At 38.9% G+C, this 18,725-nt stretch overlaps 1 protein-coding gene across 9 annotated transcripts in view; it reads left to right on the forward strand.

The window, feature by feature from the left end:
• ABI1 (abl interactor 1) overlaps nucleotides 1–18,725 on the forward strand; it is a 79,487-nt gene that overhangs the window by 42,637 nt on the left and 18,125 nt on the right. For 6 of the 9 annotated variants that reach the window (XM_005152977.4, XM_005152979.4, XM_031052421.2 and 3 more), the window contains exons 3-5: nucleotides 7,429–7,605; nucleotides 17,618–17,632; nucleotides 18,369–18,469. In XM_005152977.4, the coding sequence (XP_005153034.1) occupies nucleotides 7,429–7,605; nucleotides 17,618–17,632; nucleotides 18,369–18,469 (293 nt within the window). The remainder of the gene's footprint in view (nucleotides 1–7,428; nucleotides 7,606–17,617; nucleotides 17,633–18,368; nucleotides 18,470–18,725) is intronic. The other 3 variants (XM_005152980.4, XM_031052422.2, XM_005152987.4) reach the window with 1 other exon arrangement.

Here is an 18,725-nt window from a genome sequence, read left to right on the forward strand (position 1 = left end):
CCTACTATTGTAACTTGTCTGTATGCTGGAGCGAATAAGTGATGAACTTCTATAAACCTACAATAAAACATTGCTGGATTTGTGGTTCTGGAAATACAGCTCTTAAATCTATTTCATTTGCCACCTACATTGTCAGTAGCAAGTGCAAAGCAAGCACACAAGGTGAAACTTGGATGGCTAAATGCTCCAGAGGTGACATAGGACCTGTCTTTCATGGTACAGCTTCAGAACACATGGCAGGATATTCTGAGGATTCTCAGCTGACATTAGACGCTGGTGTTCAGGCAGCTGACTTTTAGCATTGGTGAAAATTGGATTGAAGGATTGTATACTTGAAATAATAAAGCCTTGAAATTCTTATATTTTAAAAGAATTTGAGGAACTGAAAAAAGGCACCTCTTTCTCTTTTTCCTTTCGTAACTCTCGCTTGTTTCTAGTACTGGCTTTCTTCTGTGGATTGACTGATAAATTCACAGTATTTTAGCAAACTTGTTTTTGGTGACTGACCAAGGTGCTTGAATTCATCTCTTGGGGGAGCTAGTAAGGAGAACCTTTGCCTTTTTTGCCATGAAAGATAGCTCGTATAAAGCTTCTAGTATGGCACTTTCAGATGAAGATTTATCCAAACCTGATTAGGGACTTGAATTTCACACAATTGATGGCTAACTGGGCATGATAAAATGTTGCATCAGTCTTCTACCTTAGATGCACATTTGCCTCACCAGTCACTGATGTAAGAGGCTAGTGCTTCCTTTAAAGTTTCTTTCAGGTTTTCTGTATGCTTCTCAAATGTTGGGTAACTTAACAGACATCTGTGCTGAAGAGCTAGGAAGAGGCAGATGCCCACCAAACTGCCTAGCTTTGGAGTTTCTAGCCAGTGGAACTGGCAGTTACAATTACCAGCAGTAGCAGAGCCTCATACCTTGGAGGAGATCCCCATGTGAGAAATGAGTGCATGGAAAATTATGAACAGGGGTAGGTGGTGCCAGTTGCACTGGCACTCTGCTTCTGCACCTCCAGTGAGACCAGGCTTGCTTAGCACTTCGACTCTGCTGGACAAGAGTTGGAATCACCATCCATGAAAATGTTCAAAAACTTTTAGATGAGGCCCTCAATGATATGCTGTAGTGGTGGTCTTGGCAGTCCTGGGGTAGTGGTTGGACTTTATGATCTTAAAGGTCTTTTCCAACCTAGTTGATCCTGTGATTCTATAAAGTTATTTCTGTAGATAAATTATTGTGCTTTTCATGCTGGATGTGCCTTGAACAATTGATCTTTTCTATAGAATAGTTCTCTTGCAGTATAAATATGTTCACGTTTCTCTGCATGGAATATACTACATTTTCTTTTGAATTTCCTTCACAAAATAACAGCATAAAATGGTGCTCTCCCTGAAGAAGTTAGCTGTCTGACTGAGCTCATTAAAGGTGGTGATTGTATTGTCCTTTTTGTAGGTCAGACTGACTTTCTTGCAGGTAGTCTACGCAATATGAGTTGTCCAGAATCTCTTCAGTGCTGTTATTCAATTAACAATAACTCATTTAAAAAATCTAAGTAAACATGCTTTATTTATGGAAGTGGCACTGGGGTATATCTGTATTTCTAAAACGTGAACAGGTTAATGTTCTTAGCCTCAAGATTTTTTTTCATTCCAGGGTAGCTCATTGTGTAAATGATATATCAAGACAATGAAATCTGCAGTTTTGGAGAATGACAATAAAGGCTAATATTAAAGCTGAGTCTAGGAACACATTACAAAGAGTGAGGGTTTGTAATTTATTTTTTATTTTACTAAGGGATGCTGAAAGCACCTTAGTGTTTGTTTCTGGAGTTCTATTTCCTTAGGTTCATGCTACAATTTATGGTCTGGGTATATGAGCTTATAGTACTTCATAGAAAATGTGTATTTACTAGAAAATGTTTGTTGGTGTTTGTTACAATGTTTGGAATGTTATAGTAGAATAGATCTTAGCTTTCCTATTCAAACCTAAACGAATAAACTTGGAAGCCAGACAACTGTCCCAGAGGTTGAGGAAGGAAACTAAACTCCTTTCTCTGCAGCACTCAGTCTCATGTATTGTATAGTTTTATTGTCTAGGTTCAATCTGAAACCTGTATCTTTGCCCAATATGTTGTGTAACATCAAGGACGGTTTCTGCTGAAAGGAGATCCATACTTGACAGATTGCTAGCCTGACTTGGCACATCAAATCCACTGTTCCAGTTGGCTTGTCCTTGACTAGAAGACTTGCTTTTTTTTTTTTCCTTATGTCATTCTTTTATACTGCCAGCAGTGTCCTTTGGTTAAGGGAATTTCACTGCTCTTAGATATTAGAATGAATGAAATGCTGTTCTTTGTTAATTTGTTTTTCAATAATGCTGGCTTTAACCTAGATCATCTCAAGCTGGAAGTGACCTATAAGGATCAGAGAGTCCAACTCCTTGATTCTCACAGGATTACCTAAAACTAAATCACAGGGCTAAGAGCATCATGCCTTCCAAACCACTATTATGATTTTATGACATCTAAAGGGTTTTGGTGTAAATCGGTGGTGTTAGTGTAGTGAGTTGTTTTGTCCTTCAGCACAGCCTGAAGTTGGCAGTGCCTGGTTAGCTGAGTTGATAGAGATTTTCATTTTCTTTTTTTAATCCCTACTCTGTCATCTGTATGTGCTTTTAGTGAGAGAAGCAATGGTTGTGTCAGTATCTGGCTTATAAATCTGAGTTGCAGTGGTTCAGCATTAAAAAGATTGACAAAGCTTGAAGTTGTTCTTCCTCCCCCCCCTTTTTTTTGTTTTAAATATCCCAATATATGTGGGCTTTACTAAAATATTTGGATATTTTCAGGTTAGCTTGGCCAAATGTACTACAGTTTGTTTCTTGTAAAGTGTTTGTCCTGGGACTGCACACTGTAGTGCATGTGTAGAGCAGTATCTGCAGCACAAAAAAAGAGAAAAGAACAATTATTTGCTGTATCATTGCTGTTCTGCAGTTGGCCTTGAGGTTACTTCTGAGGAAGCAAACAGTTAAATTTTAACTCTACATCCTGTTGTTCAACTGTTGTGGGTTTTTTGTTGTTTTTTTTTTTTTCCATATGGTTTGCAGAAGACAGATAACAGATGCAGCTAATCATTAACAGTTCCTTCAACCTCCAAGCTTAACTTTGCTTCTGGGATTAGCTGGCATGGTCCCTAGCACTCAGTTGTGATGGCTAGGGCTTTGTTTGATGGCTTAGTTGAAATTTGCCTCCCAGAGGAAACATAACTGCGCTTTTGAAAAGGCTTTCTTCTCCCACTTCTCCAAATCAATGCAATGCTGGACTCTTTCTAGTTGGGTTATATTGTCTAGGAGTGAGAACCCTATCCCTATCCTCCAAATTTTAAGTTATGCTACATATTTGTTTCAGCATAGGTCAAACATACTTGAAGCTGGTATGTTGCTAGCAAGTGATCCCAGCTGCTTAGCTTCCTTACCTTCTAATTTCTGACTCTCGGCCCCATTGTCCCAGCATTGGAGTAACCAGGTGATGATGTGCTCCACTGGTTGATGGGTAAAATCTTTTCGCATATTCTGTGGCTCGGTTGAGGTCTGAGGTTGAGAAGTCACCTCTTCTTCCTCTGATTCACATAATAATAACTGTTGATCATATGCTGTCCCATGTAGTAAGTGCATTGGTTCTTTTTCTTCACTGTACAGGTTGCTCTTTGTGCCTCTTGTTTGCTTTTCCCCTTGCGTACAGGGGCAACCGGTGTTGGAATGAATTGGTCCTCTGATTTAGCTGCAGTGGTTATCACTGTGGTTGGAGTGGCTGCAGTACCTGTTGTTGGGGTTGGTGCAGCCACTGTGCTTGGGGTTGGAGTAGCTGTGTTGTCTGTTGTTTTGTCATCAGAGTTTGAGTAGCTGCTGTACTTGTCACTGGGGTTGGTACATGTGGGGAGCTGGATAGATCGTCCCTCAATTGTTTGAACTCCTGGGACAGTTTTTCCACAGTTGAAGTGATGGAAGGGGTGAGATTGTTTTCTGCCTCTCAGAGTTGACAAATCATTTCATCCACTGTTGGTGGTACTGTGTCATTGCCATAAAGGACAGTGAAAGAAGAACCTTAGCCCAAGCCCCCCAGCTGTAGTAAGAAACTAGTGCTTGTTAACCTGTGTTAACCCAAGCTGATTTACCATGCTTTGTTCCTCTCCATCTTTGGTTTAAAAAAGGTTTTATGCATGAAATCACAGGCTAGCTGATGTTTAGCTGTCTTATTACTGTATCAGAGCAGACATTCACAGCTGCAAGTGTAAAGTGTGAACACAGCTTTGAGAAAGGTCTATCTTGGATATACCTGGTATATGTGGTTTGTCTCTCTTGAGAATTGACTGTTGTCTGACTGCATAGCTATGCTATCCTGCTAAGAATTGCTTGTATAAGGGTTTTTCCTCTTTTGGAAGTGAAAAACATTGCCTATGATGAAATAATAAACTTCCACATCAACATCAAGCAAATAGATTTTAATAGTTTCTTATTTTTGTGTTTATGTGCTTTGTTTTGCTTAATGATCACGTAACGATTAATAACATGCAGTCTTCATAGACCTAGAAAAAGTCTTCTTGAAGAAGCAAAATGCTGTGTAGTAGCTGATGGGCAGTATATTGCTCTGGGCAAAGCATATGCTGGGAGCCTTTGTTCTGCATAGGGGCAAAACACTGCCTGCTTTTCCGGTGTACCAGATGTGATCAGAGCTGCAGTCACATTTGCTTTGAACAGTGAATTAGTTTCTTGCACAGGCATGCCTGCATGCCATTCAGGATTTATACATGTGCCCTAAGTTGCTGGCTCTGCATTTTGATAGAGATAGTCTTCTCTTTGCTTGGTACTTCCAAACAAATCCATGGAAAGACTTTGCAAATAACTGCACTATATTTAGTTTTGGTTACACTGTCTGATATGCTTAATGTATGCTCTTTTCCTGTTTAAGGGGTTTTTTCTTTAACAAGAATTTGTTGCAAGATTACTTAAGTAATTTTCCAAAGCATGTATAGAGCATCTGTTCCTGGAATTTCTTATGCTCTGCTCTGGTAATTTATGGAATTTTCATTGCTCATTGCAGGGAGGAAAAGTCAGTCTTTATGGACTACCTTCTAGGAGAAGATACATGGTTTTGTACTGGGAAGGGCTTTGATCTGCTTCTTGTTTTTCTCTTCACATGAGCCTTAAGAGAACTCTTAGTATAAAGATGCATTTTTGTCCATCCACTGAACAAAAAAGGAATTTGCTAGTAAAACCACATTAGAACAGCAGGTTAGTGAGAATGAGGTAGAAGCATAGATTTTTAGGGACATAGTAGTATTTTAAAATACCCTTATTTAAAAATTGTAGTATTTGCCTTAAATTGACATTCTCCTCATCCTCCTATGTTGCTGTCTTGCTTAAGTGACTCTAAAGTTTTGGGTTTTTTTCACCTATGCAGTGCTCGTGTATTACAAAATATGAAGAGTTTGTGTGTTATCAGAGTTTTGTAAGTTAGTTTGAGACCTGGTAGTATCATTGAACAAAAGGATTCATGTTGTTCAGAGGAATTGGAACATACAGGACAGAACTCAGCTAATATTTCTTGATCTTGCTGAAAGCAAACTGTAAGTCAGAACTAATATGTATATTTTAGTCTCTAAAAGGAAAAGAACAAATAATAGCTAGAGCTGAAGAAACAAAGGTAGTCTTATTCTTAAATCTTCTTTCTGTTGTCTGTGAAATTGGCTGCGAGAGCAACCAGGTGCAGTAGCTGATCTCTTATACTGCTTGATGTATAGGATTGTATCATTTGAAAAGGTACTTTTTGTCCCTGACTTTGGGACTTTTTCAGAGCATGAGCATTTAGAACAATAAAGTTTGCTCCAAAGCTTTATTGGGATATTTAATTAACTTATTCCAAATAAGCCAATGCAGGCATATACACTTTGTTTGCGTTGCTCTGATTGTGTGCTTCTAAAGAACCCACCTTTTGTGATATTAAAAGTTGCCTGTTACTTAGCTATAAGCTGTGAAACCAAGCTTTCTTGATATCACTGCTTTTAGGTGCTTCTCCACTTGTGTTCCCACTTGCAATCTATACAATGCAATGCCATGTATCAAAGCTGTTAAGGAATATTTTATTTCTTTCTGTGCTTGCTCAGGAATATTTAAGATTATTTGAGCATGTGCACCAGTTAATGAAAAAAACAGTTCAACTGAAGGCATTTCATAGTGAACTCTCAACGCTGACTTTCCTAGAAATGGCAATTTCCAGGATGCTTACCTTGCTTTTTTTCATCTTGCCTCATACAGAACTAGACTGTAATATAAATGAATTTTGTGCTTCATCTTTGACTCTGTTTCTCTAAACCTTGCACATCACAATCTCCATCTTAGATTAGGACATTTCTAGAGATATACTGGTGAACAAGGACTTTTCTTTATTTCTGAACCTTTACTCTCTGTTTCCGTGACAGTGTCTCTGAGGAATTGATGCTTATGGGCAAAATTATTTTCCTGAGAAAATTGAATGGTTGCTGCTTGATTATTTTTGTTCAAAGTCCCTTAGAGTGTGGTTTTTCTGTCAGATACCATCTCCTGCAATAAGATCCTGACGTTCTAGTAGGTACTTGGAACAGTAAATTCAATCCCTGAATCTTGAAATAGGTTTCCTAGAGCTAGGACTTCCTATGGCATCTGATGCTTGATTTGTACTCCTTCAGCCTGGGTTTATGCAGTGGTTATATTGCATGTAGATGTACATGTCTGCTACACAAATCTTAGTTTGATCCTTCACAGACTGCTGGACTGACCGTTCTTTGTCTTTTTAGGTGTTTTCTAATAAAATGGTGGAGCTTAGTGTATTTTTTTATTCCTTTATTTACATCTTTAAGGCTCTGTTTTATTCTTTTAGTAAAGCTGCTATGAACAGTATAACTGAAACTAGCCTCAGTGCTGAAATTAGCCATTCTCTATGCAGACTTTTACTCTGATATGCACTGATGACTCTGCTGAAAGAAATTACAGCACAGACTTCCCAAGCTTAGTCCCCCCTGGGGCTGTGGGCAAATTGCTTAGCTTGTCTGTCCTGGTTTCCCAGCTGTGGAGTTGGAGTAATTCATGACTAATGTCAGTCATAAGAATGTTGAGGGTTAATCTGCAAGGACTGTATCTGTATAGTGTCTTAAAGTGTCAAAGCAGTAATGTATAATTGTAATTTTATTATTAATATTAGTTATTTAATTCAAATGTAATCTTCAAGCAATGTTCATGTCGATTAAACTCATTTCGTCAATAAACTGGCATTCTTCCAGCAGCATTAGCTCGGTTCAGATTCCTTGTCTAATAGTGAAACCTAAACATGTAGATAGCTCTGTAAATAAAACAGCAAATGCCTAAAGAAACCTGTGCTTTCTTATTTTTAATCTAGACTGTGGACATCCACAAAGAAAAGGTCGCTCGCAGAGAGATAGGCATTTTGACGACCAATAAGAACACATCAAGAACTCACAAAATTATAGCGCCAGCGAACATGGAACGTCCTGTAAGGTATATTCGAAAACCTATAGACTACACGGTGCTGGATGATGTTGGCCATGGCGTAAAGGTAAGAATACCTGGACACTTGAGGATTCCAAATAACATAGATCAGCAGATAGGGTTGGGGCATAAAAATGTTTAATTTGTTTGTGGTAGGAAGGATTGTGGGTTTGATACACTCCCATGCCCAAACATTTCAATAACAAAGTGGGGGTTTTGAGCAATGTTTGCCATAACCTTGTGACTGTCAGTGATAGTCACAGTGTCTGGGCATAATGGCTCATGATCTTAGGCTAATGACTTGTCAGAAAAGGCATGACTGACTTAAAATTATCACTCTTTCCTCCTCTGATTAAGTTGTCTCTGCCACTCCCTTTATTTCTTTCAGTATTGAGAAAAATTAAGTCAGTTGTTACAGGGAAATTGGCTGGTGGGATGGGGTTATTTTGTTGGGTTTTTTGGGAGGATGGTCAAGAGAAAGGGGGTCAGCTAGCTGGCATTTAAATCTATGGCATTTGATGTCTCACTCCTATTAGTGCTTTCAGACAGCCTTATTTTCCTGTTCTTTGAATAGAAGACTTCATAACTTAATGTCTGCCTCCCTTGAAATGGTCATAGTTGAAATGAATTAAATTGCTCCCTGGACATCTTTTTTTTTATTTTAAATAAAATAGCTTTGTATCCCCCTAGAGCAGGCCTTCCAGGTATATTCAGTTCACAACAATCTTCCTTTGAATGCCAGTAAAAAGCTTTTATTCAACACCCATGTATCCTCTAAGCTTGATGTGCTCTGGTCAGTCACTTGTGCAGCTAGATCAGCCTGTCACATACCCTTTGAATTGCTGAGCTCTTGAGGAACAGATCTTTCACAATTACTCAACACAAGAGTTCTAGGGTACCTCCTGCTTTGTAGTAACCCTCCAAATGCTAGAAGGAGTCTTAATTCCAGCACAAGTTAGAAAGCAGCTCTGTATCATGACAGCTCTAAGACAGGAATTAATGGAGTGATTTTGGATTATCTTTTTGATTGTATCAAAACCTTTACCTTGATTTGTATTTGTATCAAAACCTTTACTAAACCTGTAACTCTTAGGGTTGTTTTATATGAATGATTTAAGGCAGACTGGATGAAACACAGCCCCCGTATAGAAACCTGAGAGATATGCCCTGTAGTGCTGTAAAATAGAAACACTGGGATTAGAGAAATTGTTAATTTTTCAGTACAGTCTGCAATTGAGGAGATAGCTCTAGGAATAGAGAATATGGGAATCCACAGACTCTATGTCAGGATATTGATTTCTGCTTCTAAGTGCTCCAGGGATCAAGTGCTGAAAGAAAACTTCTAAAAAGTAGAATAATTACTGTTAGTCCTGAAGGTCATGCTTTGCTGAACTGCTTGTGTTGTGCAGGCTCAGCATAGATTGCTTGATCTGTGAACATTGAAGTTAAGGTGTAGCAGTTGCATTTTCTGATGTGACTATTTGCTTTTAGGAGCACTGGTGTCTTTATTTAACGTGACTGTGTTTTTTGGGGCTAGATGGAATGAGGTGCTGTTTACCCATTTCCAGGCAGCTCTTAGGTAACATTGTTAGTCTAAAGGTTTTTTTTTTTAACTATTAGTAGTTTAATTCTATATTAAAGACTTGGGTTTGTTCAGAGGTAAAATAGCTTCCAGTAATAACCAAATTACCAACTCATTACAAGCCAGCTACAAATTATATCTTGCTGTTGTTTCTTTATTTAGTGATTTGCCTAAGTCTGGGGAAGGCATGCAACACTTAATAGAAAAGTGATGTTGGTATTTTTTGTGTAGACGTACTTGTGACGCAAACATTTAAAATAAGCTGCCAGACAGGCCTCAGGTGTATAGTTCCAGATGGTTGTCATGCATTTGACACCTTCACCAGTGTTGGCATTTACTGGACACACTGTTGAGAAAAGTGAGCTGAGGTAGTGAAAGTCATAAGTAAATGTTTTAACCATCATACTATACTACTTGAGTTCCAAGAGTGTGACACAGATCATTGTTCGGAAGGAAGTAGCTTACTGTGTCTTCAAACCTAGATACAGCAGGTGCTGTCACAAGGAAATCAAACCAAAGCAACTTAAGAAGCTGGATCAGATCCTGTTGAAAGTCACTGCAAATAGCAGATGATACAGAGAATCTTGAGTTGCCTCTTGAGCATACAAATTAGGGGGAAACATGCAATAAACTTAATTACAAACTTTGTCTTGTCCAGAATGATCTTAGAAGATACTTCAGACTAAGTCTTATTGAGCATACAAATTAGGGGGAAACATGCAATAAACTTAATTACAAACTTTGTCTTGTCCAGAATGATCTTAGAAGATACTTCAGACTAAGTCTTATTTTCTTGACCAAAGATTTCACTCCAAATTGGACAGCGACTCATCTGATAAAGCCTTAGAAACCATGTTTTTCTAGAGGAAAAGAAGTGTGAAGTTTTGCCTGAAGCAGCTGTCAGTTTGACTAACTTGCAGGTCCTTGGATGTCTTCTGCTGGGGCAGTGATCAATAAAACACTGTACAAGATTGACATATAAGTATTAATTTAAAATTATGCACCACTGAAATCTGTAGATGACAGTTTATTGCTGTTAATGAGACTCTCTGTGTTCTGGTGCAGGATTTGATAAAGAAGTAGAAAGGAAAAATACAGGGAAGAGAAATAAGAGGATTATAGCCTGTTTCTGCTTTTATTTGATCACATACTGATCCTAGGAAACATATCATTAAAACATGCAGTATATTTTAAGGGGTGATCCTGCATTGCTTTATATAAAAAGTGCAAATAAAAATACAAATGTTTCACAGAATTGGGGGGAGGGGGAATAAAGAGATTGGGTAATCCTCAGAGTAAATACCATCTCCCCCTGTACATCTTCCATCTGAACAAATGCAGATACACCTCCAGTGCATACTCACAGCTCATTTTCCATGTGTCTGTGTTTGATTCTTCTCATGGCATATGTAGAGGGGATGCAAAAGCAAATGCCTGTACTTGGTGTACAGAGAAGAGCTCCACATGCCTCCCTCTGTCTCACATGCATGCAGCAATTTTTGTGGGGGCAGGTGATGAGGGTGGGGTGGCAATGATGGTAAGCAGCTGCTCTCTATAGCAACTTTGCTCCCTGATGGGAGATGGAGACACCTCCTTGGAAGGCAGAGCTGTTTCATCTTCTAGAGGCTTCTTGGTAGAGAAGCTTTTGTAGAGAAATCACTGTCCCTGCAAGAGTTCAGAATAAGATGAGGCCCCTAGTGTCATGGGTTAGTGGTGGTCTTGGCAGTACTGGGATAAAGGTTGGACTTGATGATCTTAAAGGTCTTTTCCAGCCTAGATGATTCGATGCTTCTAGGACAGTAGAATCGCAAAAGAGCTTTCTCCTTCGGCCTTAAAAGCTTTATGGCAGCCCCAAGCTACCCCAGCTGCTCCAGTTCCTGTTCCTTGCCTGTACAAGGCCAGGTACAGATGAAGTCTCTAAAAGGAATTGCCTTTTCTTTTTTTAATATGTGTGTATATATGTATATTATTTATATATGCCTCTCAAGTCAAAGCTATCATCAGTCAAAATGAGCAGGGCTTTTAAAGTTGTTCTGCTAATGAGAAGGCTTTCCCTTGCAACACAAATATTATGTGTAGATGGCTCCAAGAAACACACAGGCAAGCATTTTTGCCGGTCTGTTAAGTAGTTGCTCAGCTGTCACCCTCTCGGGTTAGGGGAATGTAGCTGAAGTCATTCTTGGTAAATAAGAGTAGCTGTCATGATGCGACAGCCTACCTTCCTGTGTGGAGCTTGGTTTAAAATTATTAGGCAGAGGCTACTTTAACATTTCCTTCCTTCTCTTCCCCTTTTGTGAAAGAAAAAAAATAGTGTGCCAGCAAATAAATAGGTCAAATACAGTTACTCACACAGAAAATCCTCAGTTTAAGAGGGGGGAGAAGGAGGAGGGAGCTTGAAAGCTGGCTTAAAAGCCCTGAAGTTTGCTTTTGAATTAACTATATATATATATTTTTTTTTTTCTAATAGGAGGCAGGTGAAATTGCAGCAATTTATAAAATGGCAACTAAGCAGGAAATTGAAATGATGCATTATGGTAAAGGCAGATAAAATGTTGAATACATGAGAAATTGAAATGCCTAATAGCTGTAATTAGATCAAATTTGTTTTATGGGACTAATAGTTCTTCAAAACTAAACTTGAATTGTATATGAAGATTGATCACTTTTCAGCTTTGTTTTAAGAAAAAACCTTGAACTTCATCTCAAACCTCTTGCATTTCAGTGCATTAATAATAATAATCTTTCCAGCCCAGGAAGTCAAACATGACTTAAGCTTTCAGAAATCTTTCTCAAGCAAATGGAAATTGGAAGGGCTTCCTTAAACCAGGGATTGGGCCAACACTTACCAAATACTAAGCTTAGAGAAGAGAGTCTTGCTCTCACCCTTGTTACGCTTCTCAGCCTTGCCCTACTCACATGCAGTCTTCATGCTTATATATATATGTTGGCAAAACAAAAATGCGGATGAGATGCTGATGTAAGGGTGGCAGGCTACCTAATTTTGTGCCTGCTTCCACTTTCGGGTAAGACCTTTTATGTGTTAGCCACTTGAGGATTAACTTTTACATAATTCACTGTAATAAAACCAAAGTGAGGCAGGGATCCTGAACCTAAGCCTCTGCTGCCTTTGTCCCTGTATTAGCCTCTGTTGAGACACTCATGCTTCAAAGAATGTCATGTTGCCAATTTCATTAATGTCATATCATCCCTCTGGGGTCATGGCCAAACAGTAAATATTGCTGTAAAGAACTCTTCTCTGAGGGGAAAAGTAACTTACTGTTGCCAGTTCTACTGTTAGTGTGCATAGTGTCATCTGATACAATATAGGTTTCAGGCCTTTCTGCTTGCAAAGAAAACTCAAAACTATGTGGTCTCTTATTATCTAAATTTGAAAAGAATTCCTTTTTTTTTTACTGTATTTTATTGTAGGCAGATTCAAAGCTACCAACTCAATTAAAAAGCTTGAAGTATTTAAAGACAGGAATCTAGGTATTTTTCTCTGAACAAGCCTGCTGAGGAAACAGTATTAACTTTATAATGGTTTTGTATGTTAATGTGTAATTAATAAAAAGCACCTGAAGGTTAAATGGTGTGACTTGAAAATTGCTTGAAAAAGAAAAGGAATAAGGGAGACAGAAGCATTACTGACAAGCTACATCTGGAGAGGTTATAGTTGTAAAATTTCACTGAAGAGATACCTACTCATGTTCAATTTTGAAAGAAATACCTAAATTTTCTCAAAAAAAAATCTCCTTTACAATAGATTATAAGGAAATAAAGAACAACAAAAAAAAGAAAAGGCTTCTGACCCATTCTAATAAGGAAATTGAGACACAGGAATGATTTCTTTAAAGCTGCACAGAGCTAGTGGCAGAATTGTGTTACCCTGTCTGACACCCACATGCAGTTTGCCTTCCAAAACACATCTTCAATTGCATATTCTCCCTAAGTCCATAACTTGTTTTCTGTAAGGAAATAATGTTCTAGACTTGATTTACTGTATCCTTTTCTCAGGCATTCCATATCTTCATGTACAAACACCCTTCCAGCTGCTTTTCTTGCTCTGTGTCATCCTGTGGCACTCCAAAACTGCTCCACTGGTAAGGCAGAAGGCAGCCTTCTTCAGAAATCTGTAGCATGCCTGTGGAGCAATTGAATTGCCTAGCTGCAGATACATAGTAGTACTTCAAAAGGTCTTATGGTCAGCTGCTTTCTGTAGGGATGTCTCAGATAATTCTGCATTGACTAATAAAGGAAATATCTTTTTAAGTAAAAAGGGAGGTTGACTAAAGAGTCAAGAGCAGTCATGGGGATTTTTTCTGTTGAAGCTGATGACTGTGATTACTGGTCAAAGGTAGCACATCTAAGGCTGGTTATTGCTTTTACAGAGCATGGATATTAAGGTTCTGAGTTTGCCTGACACTCTTAATGCAGATCAGAGGGCACAGTTTTTAAACTTTTGTTTCCATTGATCAGTATTTGTACTGGATGGTCTTTAATGACTGCTTTTAGTTGTCCTCGGTTTGGCATGATATAGAGTGAAGTTGGCCCTTTAAATGCAGGAGCTGGATGAATATTGAGTGACATACAGCAGAGGAAGTACAACCAACCTGCATAGAAATTTGACGTTTCTGCAGTCTGAAATTAGAGAGTTCAGAGCTGAAATGTGCAGGAGAAACTTGCTGGCTGTCAGTGTAATAAGGATTTTGCTCCTGTGTGCAAGTGGCCTTTTGTGTATCTGTGCTGATAGATACATTTGCTCATGTAAATGAGTTGTGTGCAATGTCTCTACCCCTAGTTTTCCAACACAGTTTATTACTCAAAAATAGATTTCAGGTTCCCTGAGTCATAACTAATGCTCCCCCATGACTTGTCACTTGGCATGGAAGCTATTAAAAACAGTTACATGGCTGCCTTCTGAGGCCAGCCAGCTGAGTGCCTCAAATGTCTGGATATCCTTTGGCTTCCAGTGGATACTTCTCATTGCCTCACACCCTACCGTTTCATGCTGTTCCTGGTGTTGTCCGTTTGGCCTCAGTCACAGAAACCTGCAGTACTACCTTTGTAGGCAGGTATTTTTTACTGTTTAGACTACCAGAACTGAGCATGCTGGAATTACCAAAATAGTTGCCTTCATCAAATAAGCCTCTTACTTGATACTTAGATTCAATACTTAACTGTCCCAAAGCTTGTCCTCTCCAAACCCACAGCTAAAATTCCAGGTACTCTGAATTCCTGGCATCCGTTACAGAAGCAGCCTCACTTTTGGCTTTGATAAATGCCTTGCATAGCTGTTGCAAAAACACCTGTTTTGCCCATTGCCTTAATTGCATTACTCCTTTTCCAGCCCACTGCTGGCTCGCAGTCCTTGGCCAACCTGCTCTCCCACACTGTCAAAACCCAGCAGATGTGCCACTGCCCAGTCTGTGAGCTTTTGGAAATGCAGTGAGGTTGACTCTGTTTATTGAACCTGAGTCTGTGGTTTCTTTCTCTTAATTCTGTGACAACCCTTAAAACTTCATCCAGGGCTGCTGGTTAATGGGTTTTCCTTGGAAGGACAAATTTTTTCTGCTTGATGCTTTTAAACATTTCTCTGCTATGATGCTTACAAGAAATTAAAACCAGTACTGCTTCTTACCATCTTATCTTGTTTCTGGAACATCCTGATCTGTCTAGTTCTCTGCTTCAGCGTCACAAGCATCCCCAGCAAGCTGATTTTATTCTCATGTGTACGTCATCCAGGATACTGGTATCTAGCTGAAAACTCTCTCCTGTGTGTACAATGGTACAACTAGCCGGAGAGAAGGGAGTTTGTTCCTTATGGGTTCTGCAGGACTTCTCAGCGCTGCTCTGCATTTGACTAAGCTCTTTCCTTTCTACAATTCCTGTCACTTATTTCATAGATGCCTCTCAGAACAGCCTCTTCTTTCTTGAAGCTGTGAACCTTATGCATGCTGCTTGCCGTTTCCCTTCCTCACGCCCTGCATTTCCTTTCTTCCTTCCTGACTCTGACCTTCTTGATACTGATCAAGCAGTTGGTGAAGGTCATGTTTTGCCTACTGGCTGACTAGCCTAGAGGTATTTGTAGAGAGAAGCCTGAACCTACATTAAACACCTGCTTTTCCTTTTGGTTTTCTGCCTTTTTTTTTCTCTCCTCCATTTTTCTTAAAATCATAGTGAGTCTAGATACTGCTGCTTCAACTCTTCCCAATTCCAAGGTTTTTTGTTAATTGCTTAGAAAGCAGTAAATTTGGTTTTCAAACTAAGAAATGCAGCAAGGTTGACCTCATAAGCTCAGCCAATAAATAGAAGAAAATGTCTCCTCCTAATTAATTAGCTTATTAAAAATTGCTAAATAGCCATATGGTTCATCTCACTTTGATTCATTTGCTTTTTTTCCTTACTTATGTCTTCTGGATCAGGAGCTCCTCTCCCAGAAGAATCCCTGTCTTTGTGTTTTCCTATGTTACATATGTTTCCTGTGTTTTCCTGTGTTACATATGACACTTGTATATATTGACAGCAACAGAGAAAACACATACAGAGCTTTTTACTTATAGAAAGCAGTATGACAACAGTTACTAATTCTTCTGTGCAATAAAGAAGTGTGTTTATCTGCATATTGTTTGCCTGGTAGCAAAAGATATGAAGCTTACTTGGTATAGTGGTAGAGATAGGAATAAAGGTCAAAAGCTGCTGGACTTCAAATACAGGTTTAGTATATTAAATTGTACTTAGAAAGGCTTGAAAGAAGATAAGATTCCTGAATCATCGCTAGAAGCTGGTATTCGTATTGTCACTGCAGCGGAGGCAGAATGTAACAGTGATTAAGGAGGAGGTGGAAAGACTCACCATAAGTGCTGAGTGACACTGTGAAAGGGAAGGAAAGAGAGCAGAGCAGCCTTTTGGATTTGTGTTTTTGAGGAATGCAAATTTAGTTGTAGAGGCTGGGTAAGAAGCAATGCCACCCTTCCTCTTAAACCTTGAAAAGGTTTCTATGTACGGCTACTGGGGATGGACAGGACCAAGAGTTTCACTTTTTGGTCTGTTTTAACAAATTCCTTGTATTATGCCATTGCCCTTGGCAGCTGGTGAAGTAAGGGTAAGGGTCACATATTCCTGTGAGAGGGGAAAGCAAATTTCATTGCTAAAAGCCTGTTATTAAAAATATAATAGTCCTCTGGCATTCTGGAAGCTGAACTTTTGTGTTTATCCGTGGAATAAGTATGTGGGAACAGAGAGGGTTTAAATTACTGAATTTTACTGCTCTGCTGATGAACTTCTGCGCAAATGGAGTGAATGCGATGACCTTCAAATTTACTTAACACAGTGAAACATTTGCACTTGAATTTTGGAGCAGGTTTTTGTAAAACGAATAACTTAAGGGCAGTGGCTTTCAACCTCTTTTTATTTGTAAGCCCCAGCAATTTTTAGTGTTTTTACAGACCCTGTCAAACATTTCGCATATACACATTGCTGCATAGCATGTTTTAATTATTTTTCCTGAGTTCATGGGTGCCTTTAAACTAGTCTGTGTTTCTTTGAGAAGGAGGAGAAGGTGCAAACCACAGTTTGAAAAGCTGTGTGTTAGGAGGCTTGTCTTGCATGTTATAGTTAATTGCCAAACAACCTCAGAAAAAGCATTTGGACTATTTTACATTTTGGGGGTTTGTGTTAGCTTGTCTTTTCTCTGTTCAAAAACATGGGTCCTCCCCCTGAATAAAATCAAGAGAAAATATGAATTTATGTAAAATGTTGCATTTGTTTTCCTTATGAGGCCAAGTTTTTGTACTTTATTTCCCTCTGCAGTCATGAAGGCTGTAATAATGATATAACGGAGTCATATAATGACTTGATTCAAAGAGCTAAAATTTCAGAATAACAATCATTAGAACACTGCCAACACAATTCTGAGCAGCCAGCACTGTGCTGGCTTGAATCAGATTTCAATCAATAGACCAGAGGTGAAAGGCACTGCTGCTCATCCTGTTTGAGAGGTCCCTTTTCTTTATTTATCATTCAATGCAGCAGCTAGGATTTCTTCAAAACACATGAAGGTTAAGTGTCAAAACAACAGGCAAGGCTATTCTGCACCATACAGCTGAAATTGTGGTTTTGTGAATGATTCTTAAGTAATTCTTAAGTGCATGTTGTCATTGAAATAGCATTGATCTGGGTTTGGACTTGAATGGTCAGCAAAGGGCTTTTCAAGCCTTTACTGCCCATGAGCAGCTTTGCAAGCAAATCTGGCAAAGCTTAGCTAAACTTCATTTTGTCACAAGTTGTTTTTCCTGTGGTCACTCAGTCAGACATAGAACTTTCAATGACTAAGTGAGGCAGTAAAAACTGCTCTTAGTGTATGGGGATGCACCTAATTATCAGTAGACACAAATGATTTTTAAAAAATGTGATTATCTGCAGTTTAACCTGTCCTGTCAGTTGTGCTGGATCTGCCATTAATTTCTACCTTTTTCCCCCCTTTTTTGCCAACGTTAAGTGGCTAAAAGCCAAGGTAAGAAGTGTTATTTCTCCTTTGACCCACAGTGCCTCATGTGACTGATAGTAGAGGCTGCGGAGCCATTAAAACTGAAAACTAGCGCTCTCTTATGCTCTGCTCTGCTTTCCATAGGATATTTAGATTAAACGTGCTATACTTGATTGTTTTTATTTACAGCGTTTAGTGTGTGTCAATATATCTGCGATACATTGACATTTGCATTTATACATAGATACATTAATTTCTCTAACACATGTAGTGCTTTGCTCTGAATTCAGTAGATGCCTTGATTCCCTTCACTGACATTTTTTTGCAGGAGACTTCCCAGACAACCTGAATGACTCTGCTGGTCGAATAGCAGGGGCAAATTGAGAAATTCTGGGCCCATGCTGACTGCATTGTACTGTCAGCATTACAGTCTGATTTAAATTATTATAATCTGAATGGAGGTGAACACAAATGTGGCTTCCCTTTAAAGAAAAGAGGATATAAGAGATTTGTGTGTGAACCTGTCAATTACCTACCTTCCTGGTGTCTGTTGTAAATTAATAGTAAAAATAACTTCAAGGTTGTATTTAGACATTTTGTATTTACTGGTGTCTATCTTACATGTAGCTGAAAACTTGCTGTTTGACAGCTGTCTGGGAATTCTCACTTCAAATCCTTGCACTTAAAAAAACAAAAAAGAAAAAGCTGTCAATAACAGAGCTGCTCTGTTATAAAAATAAAACCATGTTTTCCCTTATTTCAGCATGGAAATAACCAGCCTGCAAGAACTGGCACCTTGTCAAGAACAAATCCGCCTACACAAAAACCACCGAGTCCTCCCATGTCAGGCCGGGGAACTCTGGGGTAAGAATGGAGGCAGCTTGGTCAAGCCTCTGGGATAGAAAGTTCTAAGTGTGATGGTGATTATGTTGTTTCTTAAATACGTGGATAGAGGGCAGTTCTTGCTGCTGTTAGCCAAATACACAGTCACTGTCTCCTTATAAACCCTTTCAGCTGCATTGACTCTTATTTTCAGTATGACCTTTTGAAAGAATGTTTTTTTTCATGGGGGAAGGATGTATTATAGATATAGCTAAATGAGGAGCCTGTTGTTATTCCT

Source organism: Melopsittacus undulatus, chromosome 1, assembly GCF_012275295.1.
Source record: "Melopsittacus undulatus isolate bMelUnd1 chromosome 1, bMelUnd1.mat.Z, whole genome shotgun sequence".
In the NCBI taxonomy this organism is placed as follows: Eukaryota; Metazoa; Chordata; class Aves; order Psittaciformes; family Psittaculidae; genus Melopsittacus; species Melopsittacus undulatus.